The sequence below is a fragment of the Podarcis gaigeae genome (genome assembly GCF_964106915.1).
Source record: "Podarcis gaigeae genome assembly, chromosome: Z".
Taxonomy (NCBI): Eukaryota; Metazoa; Chordata; class Lepidosauria; order Squamata; family Lacertidae; genus Podarcis; species Podarcis gaigeae.
In genome coordinates this window covers 20,712,249-20,728,814 of record NC_139691.1, presented here as the reverse complement: position 1 = coordinate 20,728,814, position 16,566 = coordinate 20,712,249, and the positions used below count along the sequence as shown (strand labels likewise).

The following is a 16,566-nucleotide window of genomic DNA, read 5'->3' as shown; positions in this document are numbered from 1 at the left end:
TGCACCCCCAGCCTCCACCACACTGGCTGGAAATCTATCTCTGCTGCAGTCTTAAGAGCAACCTGTCCTGGAATCAAGGAACGAGAACATTGCTAAACAGGAGGATAGAGGGAAGTTATTCTAAGGAGCTCATGACCTTCTTGATGCCTTGGGGAAAACATCACTCCCAAGAATTTGCAATCATTAAAGAATGCAATGCAATTATTTGGTGTGCAAGCCATCAGAACAGGGCACATTTCTTGATTACTTCCATCAGCACAAACTTTTGATCCTTCTCAATGACCCAAGAAGACCTGCAAAGCCCTGTCTGGGTCTGCCTTCTGGTTGTTGCTGCAAACACTAGCTGACATCAAGGAAGGGAATGGGCAAGGGTTGGTTAATGCTGTTCTGCTACCATTCTGCATCAATAAATTAATATTTAAACTGCAGATCCCACTGTGGTGCTGCTGGCAGCAAGGGGCTTTCCTTGTTCAGTTTATCCCTGCTGGGTTTAATTGCTAAATGAGCTGTATGTGTATTTTCTGCATAATTTGAGTAGGAAGTCAAAGGATGGAGGGCCCAAAAGTTATTGATACACACTTATAGTTAGACACAAGGATTTGAGATCAGCAGTTCCTAAACATCTTGGGGTGGGGGCACTGCCTGGTTCTGTGAATGCACCTCCAGAGCCCCCTACCCTACCTTACTTTACCCTACCCAATGAAAAGCATTTACTCAGAACAGTGGTTTGCACAACCCTCAAAAGTAGATAATAACACAAAGATTCAAAACAGTGACATGAATAGCACATTTATTCAAAAAATAAATATATGTAAAAATGAATATATACTCTGATCTAATCAGATAGTACCGTATTTTTCGCCCTATAGGACACACTTTTTCCCCTCCAAAAATGAAGGGGAAATGTGTGTGCATCCTATGGGGCGAATGCAGGCTTTCACTGAAGACTGGATAGCGAGAGGGGTCAGTGCGCACCAACCCCTCTCACTCTCCAGGCTTCAGGAAGCTATCCCCCCAGCCTGGCAAGCTCCGGGAGCGATGGCGAGGTTGCGCGCAGCTTCGCCATCACTCTCCGACCCGTTCTGGGGGCTGGGGTTGGGGGAAGCTCGGGCTTACCCAGCCCCGCAAGCTCCGAGAGCGATGGGGAAGCTGCGCGCAGCTTCGCCATCGCTCTCCCACCCGTTCTGGGGGCTGGGGTCGGGGGAGGCTCGGGCTTCCCCCACCCCCAGCCCCGCAAGCTCCGAGAGCGATGGTGAAGCTGTGCGCACTTTGCTCTTTGGGGCTGCGGGGGTGTAATTTCCCCCCCCTTTATTTCCCCCCCAAATAAGTGTGTCCTATGGGCCGGTGCGTCCTATAGGGCGAAAAATACGGTATATATATCTTGCTTGTTTCCTATATTCTGTGCATTAGTACAGAGACAACTTAAATCATGAGTCATTTCCTCGAGCTGCTTCCTTCTTGTAGTTTCTTGCTTTTAACAGGAAGGCTTGTGCTGATGGAATGATCAGAAGAATGGGGTCTCCAATTCCTCCCACACTGTTTCAATTATTTATTATCATAAAATATATATAACTGTGGTTTACAACAATCTAAAAGCATAAAACCATACAGTAAAATAATAAAAAGTTAAAAGTAAATTAAAACCAAAAAGAAATTAAAACAAGCATAAATAATCCATTGTGTGAGATGTGCTCTTAATTGCCTGTTTAGGCCTGGCAGAATAGAAAAAATGTTCAGCAGGCATTTAAAAGTTGAAATCATAAGGCCTCTGTTTAATCTCTAACAGCAGAGTGTACCACAATACTGGGCTGATGACACTAAAGGCTCAGTTTCTTGTCATTGCCAAATGAGCCTTACCAACTTGGGAAATGACCAATGGCGCTCCTGCAATGATCTCTGTGATTGAGTTGTGATATTATAACAGTTCAGGTGGTCCCTGAGGTTCCCTAAGTTGTTCAGGGGGGTGTTAAAGCAATACAAGGACCTTGAACCTGGCTTGGTAGAAGACGGGCAGCCAGTGCAGCTGTTTTAAAAATGGTGTCACTTGCTCTCAGCCTGAAGCTCCTGTCAGCAATCTGGCTGCAGCATTCTGCCCCAGCTGGAGCTTCCGAACCAGACCCATGGGCAGTCCCACTTAGAGCACATTGCAATAGTCCATCCTCGAGGTTACAAATGCATGGACTTCAGCTGTACTGTGTAAACCAGAGAAAACTGGCAAAAGGTCCTCCTAGTCACAAAGAACACCTGGACCTCTAATGACAGAGATGTATGCAGCCCCAAACTACACACTTGCTCCTTCAGATAGAGGGCAACCCCATGCTGAGAAGTCTACTGGGCTGGGGTATTGTTTTAGGTTTTTTGTTGGGGAGGGGTTTGTTTTTATTTTATCTTTATTTCAGATGTTATTATTTATGTGGGAATTGTTTCAATTTGTATTCTTTTTGATGCTTTTTATTGTTTAAGACTACTTTTGCGATGTTTGTAATTATGTAGTTTTTTCCCCATGTTGTAAGCTGCGTTTGAGCGCGGTTTTAACTGTGCGAAGGTGGCATAAATAAAGTTATGTACACAGGTATGTATCACTAATCCAAAAAGAGAATCTTGTGTTTCAGAGAAGGTAGCAGAAGCAGACTTCTGGGAAAAGTACTCACCACTCTCAGTGTTTGGTTGCAGGGAGAAGTCAAGATTTATGGTCTCCTAAATCAATTGCTTGGACATTATTCACACAGGATTGGTGCCACAGTCCGTACACAGTCAGCTATGCTGTTTATAAGGTGTAACCCACTTTTATGAGTGGCTTTGCACAAGCCTCGTTCTATCTCTCAAAGGGCTCCATGTACTGTCCTAGGACTGCTCATGAGATGACAGATGAAGGGACACGGTCTGCTGGAAGATTCCACAAGGGAATATTCCAAGCATGCAGATCCCAAAGATGGAACCGGGGGTGGGGGTGGGGCTGCAATGGTAGAGGCAAGTGAACATGAGAGACGGAGTCGCAAAAATCATAGAACTGGAAGGGACCTCAAGGTTCTAGTCCAATTACACACAGGAATCACAACTAAAGCATCCCTGACAGATGGCAGCCTAGCCCCTACTTAAAAACCTCCAATGAATGAATTAATGTCATGTTGCTCAGAAACATCCCTGGATACCCAGAACAAGGCCTGCTCCCTGTACCCCGCCACCAAATAAGTGTAATAAAAATGCTATTTTTAGTTTGGTTCATTAACGCATCCTGATGGGTTTGGTCAACTTTTATTAATTTATCGTTTTCTTTATTAAATTTCCATTCTACCCTAACCATAGATCTTAAGGCAGTTCACAACATAAAACCATCAGGTCTTTGCTAGTTTTCTAATGGGATCTCAGGTAGCCTCACCTCAAAGAAGATATTGTAGAGCTGAAAAAGGTTCAGAAGAGGGCAACCAAAATGATGAAGTGGATGAAGTGGCTCCCTTGTGAGGAAAGGTCGCAGTGTTTGGGACTTTTTAGTTTAGGGAAAAGGCAAGTAAGAGGTAGCATGATAGAAGTTTATAAAATGATGCATGACATGGAGGAAGTGGGGTAGGGAAAAGTTTTCCTCGCTCCCTCATAGCACTTACTCATTGAAGACCAAGTCTGGGGCGAAGTAGAGCATCCGAGAGTTCACGTTGGTGAATGATCTCCATCCCATTGCAAAAATCATTAGGCCCATCCAGGAGTACTGAATGATTGCCATTTGGTCATCCACATGCAAGTTGCGGAACCCTGTGGAAGAAAAGAGGCACACCTGAGAAATGCTGTCAGGCTGGATGCAAAGCTTGCTACTATTCTTTCCTAAGAAAGCACTGTCGGCATCTCCAGATGAGAGTAACTTGTCAATGCTGCTAATAATTTAAACTCCAGCAGTCCATTTGTAAGATTATATTTTGATACATACAGATGTACACATGCATACTGTCATGAAGTAGTGATCCTGTGAGCAAGTATCGTTTGGTGGGGCCTCTCAGGCAGGTGGTGACAATTAGTCCCAAAAGTGGGAGCATATGATGGGGTTGGCTGGTTGCCAGCATTCCCCAGCCCCTTCAAATATTCGAGTTCACCTGCTAGGGAGGGAGAGATCATGCCATGTTTTAGACTTGTTGTTTGATTTCCTGTATCTGGTGCCAGAGAAGAAGCCAATAAAGCCTGGTAACCAGTTCGGTGCCTTCGTGTGATTCGTTAGTAACTTGGGGGGCGGACTCAGGAAAACAACCCCCTCCTTGACATGGTGTCATAGTGGAGGACTCCAACAGGAGTTTTGGAGCTTCAGCACATTGAGTGTTAATGGCAAGTGTCTGTTTAGATGGCGGAAAGTGTTCATCAGTTGCAGGGAAAATGGCAGAAGAGTGTGCTTGTCTGTTTGGTGAGAAGTGGGAAGGAAGCCAGCTCGATAATGGACGCGGTGGGTGGAGACGTAAAGAAGGAATATGGTCAGGTGTCGAGACCTACAGTGGTTTGGAGCATAGCTGTCAATGTTTCCCTTTTTTAAGGGGGAAATTCCCTTATTCTGAATAGAATTCCTCGCAAGAAAAGGGAAAAGTTGACAGCTATGGTTTGGAGCAAGAGAAACTACTCTCCAGAAAGATCTTTCGGGGGTGGGGTGGTAATTGTGTTTATTGGGACAAGTGTATGTTTCCTCCATATACTGAAGAACAGGCATATTTAGTCGCATATTTTGCATTCTTTGAAGCTACATGTGAAGACTTTGTTCAAATTGGCAGATGTAATAGGAAAGCTGTCACCATTCAGTTTTAATGACTATGATAATTTTAAAACTTTAGCTTTGCAACAATTTGCTGTGTCAGCGGAGCCCTACCAAGCTTTTTTTTTTTAAATATTTTATTAAGGATTTTCTTGTTTTACAGAAGTGTAGTGCCTCGTTTTTTTTTTCTTCTTCTTCTTCCATGTAACGTTTTTACAAATCCGTTTCATTTGTTGAGGCATTAGGGGGAGAAGAAAACAGAAAGAAAAAAGAAAGGGGGGGTGGGGAGAGGGAGGATGGATGGGGGTGGGGTCGGGTGGCGGTGTTTCTATTATGTTTAATGTATGTAGAGTTTGGTGTCAGCGTTGCTTGTGTTGTTCACTTGTGTTCCTTTGGTGGTGAGAGAGGTTGGGGTTGGCTTAGGGTGTGATTGTTTGCTTGTGATTGGCTGTGGTGATCTTTGTTTTCGTGTGTGAGTGAGGTGGGTGGGTGTTTTGGATCAGGTTAGCCATATTGATTTGTATGCTGTTGGTGGATTATTGTCGTTGTCCTGTTGGGCTGTGTATGTGATAAAGGGGAGCCATACCAGGGTGAAGGGTGGGGCGCAAATTTATATTCTTGTTGCTGTGAATACACTGACTCGGACATGGCGCATTGGCTCGGGGCTGCTGGAGTAAGTACTTTTAGTTATTTGAAATAACTAGTACTTTTAGAACAATTCTATTGTGTACTGCCTGAAAATCTTCAAGTACTTGTGCAGGACCGGAACCCTAAAACTGCCAAAGATGCTGCGGTACTGGTGAAAAACATGAAACTGAATCGCCGGCAAAGTTCTGGAAAGTCAATTTATGAAGGGGTGAAGTGGAAAAACAGTGACTTTGATAATAACAGGAAAACCCCTAGGCAGGAAAGTTTCAGAGTCTCGTCTCAGAATGGCCTGTGTTTCTTTTGCAAACAGCCAGGGCATCTTAAGAAAGACTGTAGCTTGCTACAAGACAAGAGAATGGTGGACAGGTTGTGTCTCGAGAACAGCACAAGTGCATGTGGTGCAGACTGAGGAAGCTCTGTGGGAGGAGGGAGAGAGACCAAGTGAACAATCTATAGTGGCACCTCCCACTCACCAGAATAAGGATTTGTTTTTAATTATGTAGCATGAGGCTTTATATGCAATGTTTAAATTTTTTGGTAAATGAATTCCATTAATCCATTCAATGTCATGCTTTTCCAGAGGTTTCTGTAAGATTATTTGGGGCAATTTTTCTAACAAGAAGATATGATCACAGATGCTTGTTTTTGCAGTTCTCAAAAGAATAATTTTGTGTCTGCAGAGATAACATGCCTTTACTTCACAGGAAAAATGTTATAAAATAAACATATAGAGTTGAGGGAAAAACCTTAATCCCATCGTTCCTTTGCAAATTTATATACACAGAATCAACCTCTTACCTCTTAAATGCTAAGTTCCAAGAGGTTCAATGAATACATTGTTTGGAGTGGAATAGATCTGCACAAGTAGCTAGGTGTGAAGCAGTGAAAATGAAAGTGCAACCTTGTGAGCAGAATACTCCACAAGTCTTGGGATCTTTATGTAATAATTGTGCAAGTCAGTTGCATGTCTGTGCAACTCAGACTTGAGGCAAGTGCTGACAGCACTTCAGGGCTGGCAACCTCTTCCCAATCCCACCGAGTTCCAACAACTGCGCTAACACTTAACTGTGCAGAATAGGCACCTGAATGTAGAAGCAAATCCAAAGGGGTGGTGATGGTGGTGGATATAGTAACTGGGCTGTAAGTCCTTGGCAAGACTTTGAAGTGCTTGCCAGACAAGTAATAAGAGTTCACTGGTTCCAGCCCTTCTTCCCAGGGCTTGCTTGACATTGTCCAAACAATAAAGTCTCTACTTGGAATTTCAGTCCTGCAGCAGGAATCCCTGAAGTTCCCTGCTCCAATCCTTGGTTCTCCTTTTCCAGCTTTTCACCAGCCTGTTTTTCTTCAGCCTGTTCTTTCTGCAAGCCTGTTTAGCTTAGGCCTACCAACTGTATCTCTCTCCACCCCTCTAGAAAAAGGCCAGCCTCTCCAAAGCCAGGGCTGCTGAAAGACATAGCCCCTCTGAGATTCCATTACATTTGTGTGTATAGCCTGAGATTTATCACAATATTCTCTCCCTGGAGGAGAAAACCTATAATGCGTGCTAAAACTCAGTCTAATTTTTTTTTAATTGTTTAACCACATCAGTTAACAAACATGGATAGATATGCTATCATGTTATTGTTTTAGTTAAATAAATTGTTTAAATTGTTATTAAGGAAATTCTTATTTTTCTCCTTCCAATAAAGTACAGCAGAAAAGTTGTCCAAATATAAACAGTTAACTTATTAAACCTCACAATAATTTCATAATTATTGGTCTATGTATTTCGAATAGTATGACCAAATCAATAATTTTTGATATAACTGTAGAAACTACTCTGAAAATTTATAATTCCAAAAATAAAACCTTCATCTGGTTGTAAATATTAAGATTATACCAGCAAGAATGAGTCTTTCTGTAAAAAAGTGATTTAAATCATGTCTTGTTGACGAGTGATTTAAATTGTGATTTAAATCGATTTGATTTAAATCAAATCCACCCTGCCGGGTGAGGGAGAGAACATGCCGTGTTTTAGACTAGCAGTTTGATGTCCTGTAGCTGGTGCCAGAGAAGAAGCCAATAAAGCCTGGTAATCCGTTCGGTGTCTGCGTGTGATTGATGAGTAGCTTGGAGGGAAAGTGACCCCCTCCTTGACACATACATACATATAAGGTTGGCTCATGACATTTTGGCACCCAAGACAAACCACAATATGGTGCCCCTCCCTGCCAGGGAAAATGGGATCAGTGAAGATCTACATTGGGAACAAAGTGGGGAGAAATCAAATCAACCATACCCAATGGTTGAAGTAGGAATCAAAGGCCACTGTGTGCATACGAGCCAACTCTTAGGGGCTGAGGTACCTTCAGTTCTCCCAATAAAATATTTGAGGGGGCCGGGCCCTCCAAAGTTAGTGGGCAATGCCATTCAAATGAGTGTGCATGCATTGCATCTTGTGACTGATTATGTTCAAGTTGGCACTCCTGGTCGTGTGTGTGGGGAAGGGGCCTGCTCTGAATCATGCCAGACAGGTGCAGAGCACAAAAGACCCTAGAGGGCAGTCCCCACCATTTCTTCCCTAGGGTGGGAGGAGACTAGCAGTGCCTCCTATTCACCAAAAGGCAGCTCTAGAGGTGGCTGCTGTCAAGGAGGAGGCAGATCTTGCCTCCAAGGAACATGCCACAGTTGTTGCTGCTACCTCAGCAGCAGGCAATGCATTCCTTACAGGCAGTACCTGCTGCTGCTGTAGATCCTGCTGTCTGAGATGGTTCCCTCATGTGTGGGCCAGTCCTATATGCATGTATACATAGATTCATATAGGTAATCTGGTAGGAGAGAAAGAATTCAGAGGAAGCATAGCAGGCTAAGCAGCTTGAAGTTCTGTTAGTTGTGTCTACTATTATTAGTATTACACATGTTAATTTTCTATTTATATTGCAGAATCCAGCAAGGTGCACAATACACATAATAGACTATTTTGAGCAGATTTCTCCAGACTTCAACATATGCGTGAATCTTATTCAGCGCATTGAGTAGGCCATCTTATGTCAAGAATCTTTCAGTACGTCCTGGCTAAGCAAGCTGCAAACTTTGCTTTGCTTTGCTCAAGTGGAAAGGTGGCTGAGGATTATGCCATTGGACATTTACCTAGACTGAAATAAGTCACAGGCACATCCAAAGCCCAAAAGCCTACACACACACACACACACAGCATAATTTCACTAGCATTGCACAGGGTTGGATTAAATGACCCTCGGGGTCCCTCCCAACTCTACAATTCTAAGCTTCAATGTACATTTGGAACAGTGGTTCCCAAAGTGGGTTGTAGCGCCCCCAGAGGAGTGGAATTAGTGTCTCCACTAAGAAGTAAGGGGGCAGCAGCAGAGGTCTGGAGGTAAACCCCTTTAAGCATGCTGATCTTGTACAGTGGTACTTTGGGTTAAGAACTTAGTTTGTTCTGGAAGTCCATTCTTAACCTGAAACTGTTCTTAACCCGAGGTACTTAACCTGAGCTAATGGGGCCTGCCGCCACACCGCTGCTGCACGATTTCTGTTCTCATCCTGAAGCAAAGTTCTTAACTATTTCTGTGTTAGCAGAGTCTGTAACCTGAAGTATCTGTAACCTGAAGCGTATGTAACCAGAGGTACCACTGTATTTATGATTGAGCAGGCTACAGGCTAGAGCGAAACATTTTTAAAGCTTTGCTGATTTTATCACTTTCAGAGCTATCTTCTTTGGTTGTGTTTGTTTGCATTTACAATTCTGAGGTGTCACAACATAGTCAATCATTGGTAATAACTTATTTCCTTATAAATGAGTTACTGTACATCTGTGGTAGGTGAAGGATGTGACATGTCTGGAAAGTAGTTATATATAAATATTTTATGCAACAAATCTCCTTCATCCTTATGTGTAAAAATATTTTTCATGCGATATTCTTCGCTGCATTTATTTTACTACAAGATTAGATCAGAACATGTATTTATTTTTGCTTATGTTTACTTTTTAAATAAATGTGAATTAAGTGTTTTGAATTTTATTGTGTTATAATCTTCCTTAGTGGGTCATGCAAACCGTTCTTCTAAATAATATTTTTAATGGGATAGATTAGGGAATGCTGGGCATAAGTTTATGGAACCAAGAGGGTGGCAGAAAAGATGGGGAACCACACTGGTTTAAAGTCTTAAGCAATAATGTTTTGAAGATGTGCACATGTACGCACATTTCTGTACACAAGTGTTCCACAGACCACAAAGAAACATTTTTTCTAGGGGCCACAAAGAATGTGAAACAAACAGTATCATTCAGCTGAGGTGCCCTGCAATAAACTTTAAATAGCCTTGCCATTTAAAAGGCCATGCATGTCAAGCTGCATGTGATAACGCAGAATATACTTTTTAACATCTGACAGGCCAGTCAGCAAACAATACCTTCCTTCTTTGCCATTTCCTATAGTGCACAGTGTGTTCCCACAACCCAGCAGCCATAAATCCCAGCGGACAAAATATCTTTTCTTCTGACTGCCTTGATTTTGATAGCCTAATCTTCGTCATATAGAATTTCAAGGGTTTCTTTCAAGCAATTGCTGGGCAGCAACCAGGAACATTCTTTCCTGGGATCTTCTGTAGCAATGATGTCCACATCTGAGGCAAAGCATTCTGGCAATGAGTAACACTCTACATGCTGGATCATCTTGATGTTTCCCATCAGGCTGTCTGCAAACTAACTCCTCGAATGATAAAACCACTTGTTGCAATTGATTTGATTTCTTGCATTTATACAGCACTTTGCCCCCGAAGCAGCTCAAGGTGGTATACATAGTTTTGCTCCTTCCCATTTTTTCCTCATAACAACTTGGGAGGTAGGTTGGGCTGAGAGGAAGTGACTGGCATCCAAGGCCACATCCAAGGCGCTTCATGGCTAAGTAGGGATTTGAACCCTGGTTTATCTCATGTCCTAGACACTCTAACCAGTCCACCACACAGACTCATAACTCAATACTTACCATTTATATCATGGGTAGTCAAACTAAGGCCCGGGGGCCGGATCCGGCCCAATCGCTTTCTAAATCCGGCCCACGGGCGGTCCAGGAATCAGCGTGTTTTTACATGAGTAGAATGTGTCCTTTTCTTTAAAATGCATCTCCTGGGTTGTTTGTGGGGCCTGCCTGGTGCTTTTATATGAGTAGAATGTGCGCTTTTATTTAAAATGCATCTCTGGGTTATTTGTGGTGCATAGGAATTCATTCATTATTTTTTCCCAAAATATAGTCCGGCCCCCACAAGGTCTGAGGGACAGTGGACCGGCCCCCTGCTGAAAAAGTTTGCTGACCCCTGATTTATATAGTGGTTTAGAGCATTCAAGGTGCTTAATCTGAGCTATCTTAATGCCATCCTTACAACATCTCTGTGAGGTAGGCAAGCATTAACATCTCTATAACACAGAGGTGTGTGTGTGTGTGTGTCTGAGGTTAAGAGAGGGAGAGAGAAGCCTGCCTGAAAGAGTTAAGAGAAGAAGTGAGATTTGCACAGGAGACTTCCAGATTACTCCCTTGGTCTCTATATCAGCTCCATATATCAAACAGCATGTTAATTTGCACATAATGCTCCAAACCCATCTGATCATGAGCAGTAGTAAACTCCAAAGATTACTGAATTCAGGAACACCCAGAATAAAGGAAGGAATTTGCATTCCTGGCTTGGCTGGAATGGATTGCCCGTATCTGAAGGGCTGCCCTATGGAAGATGGAGCAAGTTTGTTTTTTTCTTGCTGTGGAGAGTAGGACCCAAACTAACAGATTCAAGTTACGAGAAAGAAGATTCTGACTAAACATCAGGAAGAACTTTCTGACACTAAGAGCTGATCAACAGTGGAACAGACTCCCTTGCAAAGTGGTGGACTCTCCCTTCAATGGAGGTTTCTGAGCAGAGATTGTATAGCCCCCTGTCTTATATTATTTACCTGTAATTCCTGTAATGCAGGGGGTTGGACTAGATGACCCTTGGGAGACCCTTCCGACTCTATAATTCTATGATTCCATTCAACATTTCCCCCTGCAGCTTCTCCCATCGACCTTTTCGGCCCTGAGGTTGAAGATGCTACAGATACAATCCCCAGCAAGCTAACACCAACCCCCAGCACAACTTGTTTCCTAGTAAACATCTAACTGGGAAACCTAAGTAGTATTTCATGCGGGTGGTACTGTGGGCTAAACCACAGAGCCTAGGGCTTGCTAATCAGAAGGTCGGCAGTTTGAATCCCTGTGACGGTGTGAGCTCCCGTTGCACCTGCCAACCTAGCAGTTCGAAAGCACATCAAAGTGCAAGTAGATAAATAGGTATCGCTCCAGCAGGAAGGTAAACGGCATTTCCGTGCACTGCTCTGGTTCGCCAGAAGCGGCTTAATCATGCTGGTCACATGACCCAGAGGCTGTACGCTGGCTCACACAGCCAGTAAAGCAAGATGAGAACTGCAACTCCAGAGTCATCAGCGACTGGACCTAATGGTCAGGGGTCCCTTTACGTTTAAGTAGTATTTTACCCTACTGTTGGGAAATGCTGTTAATAGATACTGTTACCAGAATCTGGGGTGGGGGGATGTATCTTTAAAAATTCATATAAAATCAATATTGTGGTAGATTTTCATCAATTCAACATTGTCTTACTCAGGGAAGGGAGGGCTACTAGAGGAGGGGCTTGATCTATAGGTAAGGTTAGCCATAATCCCTGAAGAGTAGGACCACACACCCAACGACCACACTACCTGGGTGATAAACCCTGGCATCATGCCTCCGGAGTGCCAGACTGGAAGTCATCTCAAAGACAATGACTATCCTGCTCCAGTGGATTGGGGTCTCAGTCAAGACCAAGGGGTGTACTTGACTCAACTGGGAGAAAACAGGAAGATATAAATACTATCTTTGTTGTACCTGGAAAGAGGAATGTAGAGTAAGTTTGATTGACAGGGCAGTTCTGATACTCAAGTTTCAGCTCAGATGCCACGCCTGATTTATGACATGTTTATGACAAGTGCATGACGTTTTTCCAAAAGTATTGTTGGTAACTATGGGTAACTTTTAAAAGGAGAAGCACCCTTTTTGGGGACTTCTTTCTGCTTCCTTTATGTTGTAGTTTGAAGTCTTGTTGCAACACTAAAGATCAGACCTCCTGGCTGCTGTTTTGCTTCATAATTTTGGCTGGAGCCTTTTGTTTGATGATCCAACTCGAGCCCAGGGAACTCCCCACTACAATACAAACACCTTAAGAAATAATAATATGTTTTTTCACCTGTATTTCAAGGCATATGTTTCACCTGTCCCCAAATACAAAACCTCTGTTAGTATCTTTGTTCAGCAGCTATTAAATAATGCACATCAGCAGTTACTTGTACGGAAAGTATTTGGCTAGCATCATCTCAGCAATTAATATTTTCAACATGTTCTTAAAGCCTTGTACATTTCAGCCTCAAAGCACTACACCCACTTACTTGGGAGTAAGCCTCACTCCAACTAATTGGATCTACAGTAGTACCTCGGTTTAAGAACAGTCCTGTTTACAAACAATTCGGTTTATGAACTCCACAAAACCAGAAGTAGTGTCCCAGTTTGCGAACTTTACCTTGGTCTACAAACGGAATCCGAATGATGGAAGGGCACCGGCAGTGGGAGGCTTCATTAGAGAAAGCGCACCTCGGTTTAAGAACAGATTCAATTTAAGAATGGACTTCCAGAACCGATTAAGTTCGTAAACCAAGGTACCACTGTACTTCTACGTAGTCATGCAAATTCTCTCCGTCGGGTTTCCCTTGTACTTCATCCAGAAGCTGCAGTTAGTGCAGAATGTTGCAACACGATTGCTGATAGGACTTGTCAGCATATAACACCTGTGTTCAGAGGTCTTCATTGGCTGCTGATCTACTGCCAGGCCACGTTCAAGGTGTAACTAACAGCATGTAAAGCCCTTTCCAGTTTACTTGGGACCATTTTAACTATGAGATCACCTTACTCAATGTGTGCCCGCTCAACTGTTTCAATTGGTGGAATTGACACTTTTACTGGTGCCACAGAATACCTGCCTCGCATGTGTAAGAATGTGATCGTATAATGTGGTAGCACCAACCCTTTGAACTTCCTGACTGCTGATATCAGGCAGGTTTCTTCACTGCACTCTTTTTGGTGCCTGTTAAAGACATTTTTGTTTAGGCATGCCTGTCCATTCATTTATATTGTCAATGTATGTTTTAATCTGTTTTTAGTTTATTGATGATTTCTTTTGAATGTTTTAAAGAGCTTTTTTTTACTGATAATCTTATTTTGTCTTCTCTTTGCAAACATCTTTGATGGTGTTTTGTAAAACAAGAATAAATATTTTGGACACAGAGAATTACTGAAGTTTGTTTCCTTGTCCCTGACAAGTCAGGATATTGTTCCTTAGCCGTGCTGTGACTAGTAAGCTAAGGTCTTAGTGCCGCAATATACCTTATGAGTTTGGCAGAGGGAGCCGTCTTGGGAGTCCCTGCAACCACAGAGGCTTGGCGGGGAGAGGTAGAGGGCCTTCTTTGTGGTGGCCCATAGCTTTGGAAATATCTCCCCACAGAGGCGTGTCTGGTGCCTTTGCTATACAGCTTCTAGCAAATGCTGAAAACACACCTCTTTATCCTTGACATCTGGGATGTATATTTCTAGGAACCTCCTTATTCATGTGACTGTAACTTGTTTTAAACAGTTTTTTCTCAATACTGTGTTTTAATGCTGTAACCTGCCCTGGGACCTTAGGGTGAAGGGTGGGATATATATATATATATATATATATATATATATATATGCAGGTTGTTCTTATGTCTGACCGTGTATTTTGGCTTCAAGATTATGTGTTTATAGAATCACAGAATTGTAGTGTTGAAAGGTACCCCCAAGAGTCATCTAGCCTAACTTCCTGCAATGCAGGAATCACAGTTCAAGATGGGTGGCTATATGACCTCTGCTTAAAAACCTTCAAGGAAGGAGAGTCCACCACCTTGCGAAGGAGTCTGTCCCACTGTTGAACGGCTCTCAGCAGCATAAAGTTCTTTCTATTGCCTGTTGCCTTTTACAAGAGGGAAGGGAGATAAATACTTAAAAGTCTGCTCCTGATCCCCAGAGCTCAAGGCACAAACACTCCTAGGTTAAATGTATTTGTGTGGGCCAGTATTTATAACAGATTAGGAAGGTTGTGAAATAGTCCCTTCAAATAAATGTGTGATTATAACTGAAGGGACTTTATGAGTATTATGAGAATTATAAGGTCTAGGATATAAAATCAATGTACCAAGCAAACACATACATAAATAAATATATAAACCGCATGTCTGAAACAGCACAGGAAAAAAAGTCCTGAAACCATTTTGTCTCTCCCAAATTGACCTCAAATAATAATAATAATAATAATAATAATAATAATAATAATAATATCTTTACTGTCATGTAATGTTTCTCTGCAAGGAGGGAGGAAATGGGAAAAACCTCCCCATTGTCTCTTTGCTCACAAATCCTGCCCTAAGGGCACATTTAAGATATGAATAGGGTGAGCCCGTGACCTGGATTCAGGAATTAAGTATTTATCAAAACAAAAACAAAAAATTCCTTCCAGTAGCACCTTAAAGACCAACTAAGTCAGTTCTTGGTATGAGCTTTCGTGTGCATGCACACTTCTTCAGATACCAGTATTTATCATCACAAAAGAATGACCAGACTCTCCAGGTAAACCCATTAACAGCCAGGTAAGAAAACCCTAATGTTGGGAAAGATTGAGGGCACAAGGAGAAGGGGGCGACAGAGGATGGGATGGTTGGGCAGTGTTCTCGAAGCTACCAACATGAGTTTGACCAAACTGCGGGAGGCAGTGGAAGACAGGAGTGCCTGGCTTGCTCTGGTCCATGGGGTCACAAAGAGTCGGACATGACTAAATGACTAAACAACAACAACAACAACAACAACAACAAAACAACCCATCAACAGGTTTCCTGCCAGACAGGATTCTGTTGTAGACTGCCCCTTCTGTGATGTATGTATGATGTATTGGAGGGTGGTCTTGGGCTGCAGGGTGGCAATTTAAAATGTTAATACAGTGGTACCTTGGGTTACAGACGCTTTAGGTTACAGACTCCACTAACCCAGAAATAGTACCTCAGGTTAATAAATTTGCTTCAGGATGAGAACAGAAATCACGTGGCAGCGGGAGGCCCCATTAGCTAAAGTGGTGCTTCAGGTTAAGAACAGTTTCAGTTTAAGAATGGACCTCCAGAACGAATTAAGTTCTTAACCCGAGGTACCACTGTATAAGGGCTTGCTCACCATTGTTCTGGGTTCCTCCTCCCTCCTGCATGTGGTGAGTGAGGACCCTGTTGCAACAGTTTAATAAAGATCAGGCTTACTAACTGCTTTGCTTTTCAATATTCTCTGGTTGGCCTCTTATTTTCTGCTACCAATAGAGAACCTCTTGGGTGCCCCATAAGGGAAAGGAGCAGGTTTTTTTCTTATAACATGAGTATATCTATTACTTTAAAGAAATTTATAACCCCAGAATTCCACAAGAAAGCTCCAAAATGCTACTAAAAAATGAGCTGACAAGTAATTGTTTCCCAAAAGATCATGAAAACAATCTTAACAACCGATGGCATCACCATATCCTGGTGCATCTACCATAGTTACACTGAGCTTTACATTCAATAAGAAGTTGTTAAATGGAAGTACATAAAAAGCAGCAGTTCACAATGAAAGCAAGTAACAGGCTCTGACACTGCTAAAACCTTGAGGATGGAGTTGACTGTTCCCAAAATGCAGTACAGCTGTGGCTTAAAAACCTTCAGTAGTAATAAACATTCACAAATCTTGTATTGGCAATATATAGATAGAAAAATAAAGGATATTTATAATTTTATAATATGCAGAGAATCACTTGTGTTGAAAAACCAGAGAGAGGAGCTGAGGGAAATCTGGGGGGGGGGGGGGGGGTTCTTTGCTTTTTGGGGAGGGGGCAGGGAGGAAATGGGGGGGTGAGGATGATGTATTTTTGATAAATTATTATGTTGAAACTCCTAATAAAAAATCTTTTAAAAAAACACACCTTCAGTAGTTAAGCGGTACCGGCTTTTAATTTTGCCCTGCTCTTATTTAAATTATCAAATAAAATAATGGGCTGTTAGCAGGCTTTCTTCCTGTTTTTTTAAAAGTAAA

The 16,566-nt window shown here is 42.5% G+C and overlaps 1 protein-coding gene across 3 annotated transcripts in view; it reads right to left on the bottom strand.

The window, feature by feature from the left end:
* AR (androgen receptor) overlaps positions 1–16,566 on the bottom strand; it is a 237,338-nt gene that overhangs the window by 12,845 nt on the left and 207,927 nt on the right. For 2 of the 3 annotated variants that reach the window (XM_083722171.1, XM_083722172.1), the window contains exon 5: positions 3,603–3,747. In XM_083722171.1, coding sequence (XP_083578297.1) covers positions 3,603–3,747 — 145 coding nt within the window. Of the gene's footprint in view, positions 1–1,544; positions 2,065–2,105; positions 3,748–16,566 lie in introns of those variants that run through there. The other variant, XR_014560169.1, reaches the window with a different exon arrangement.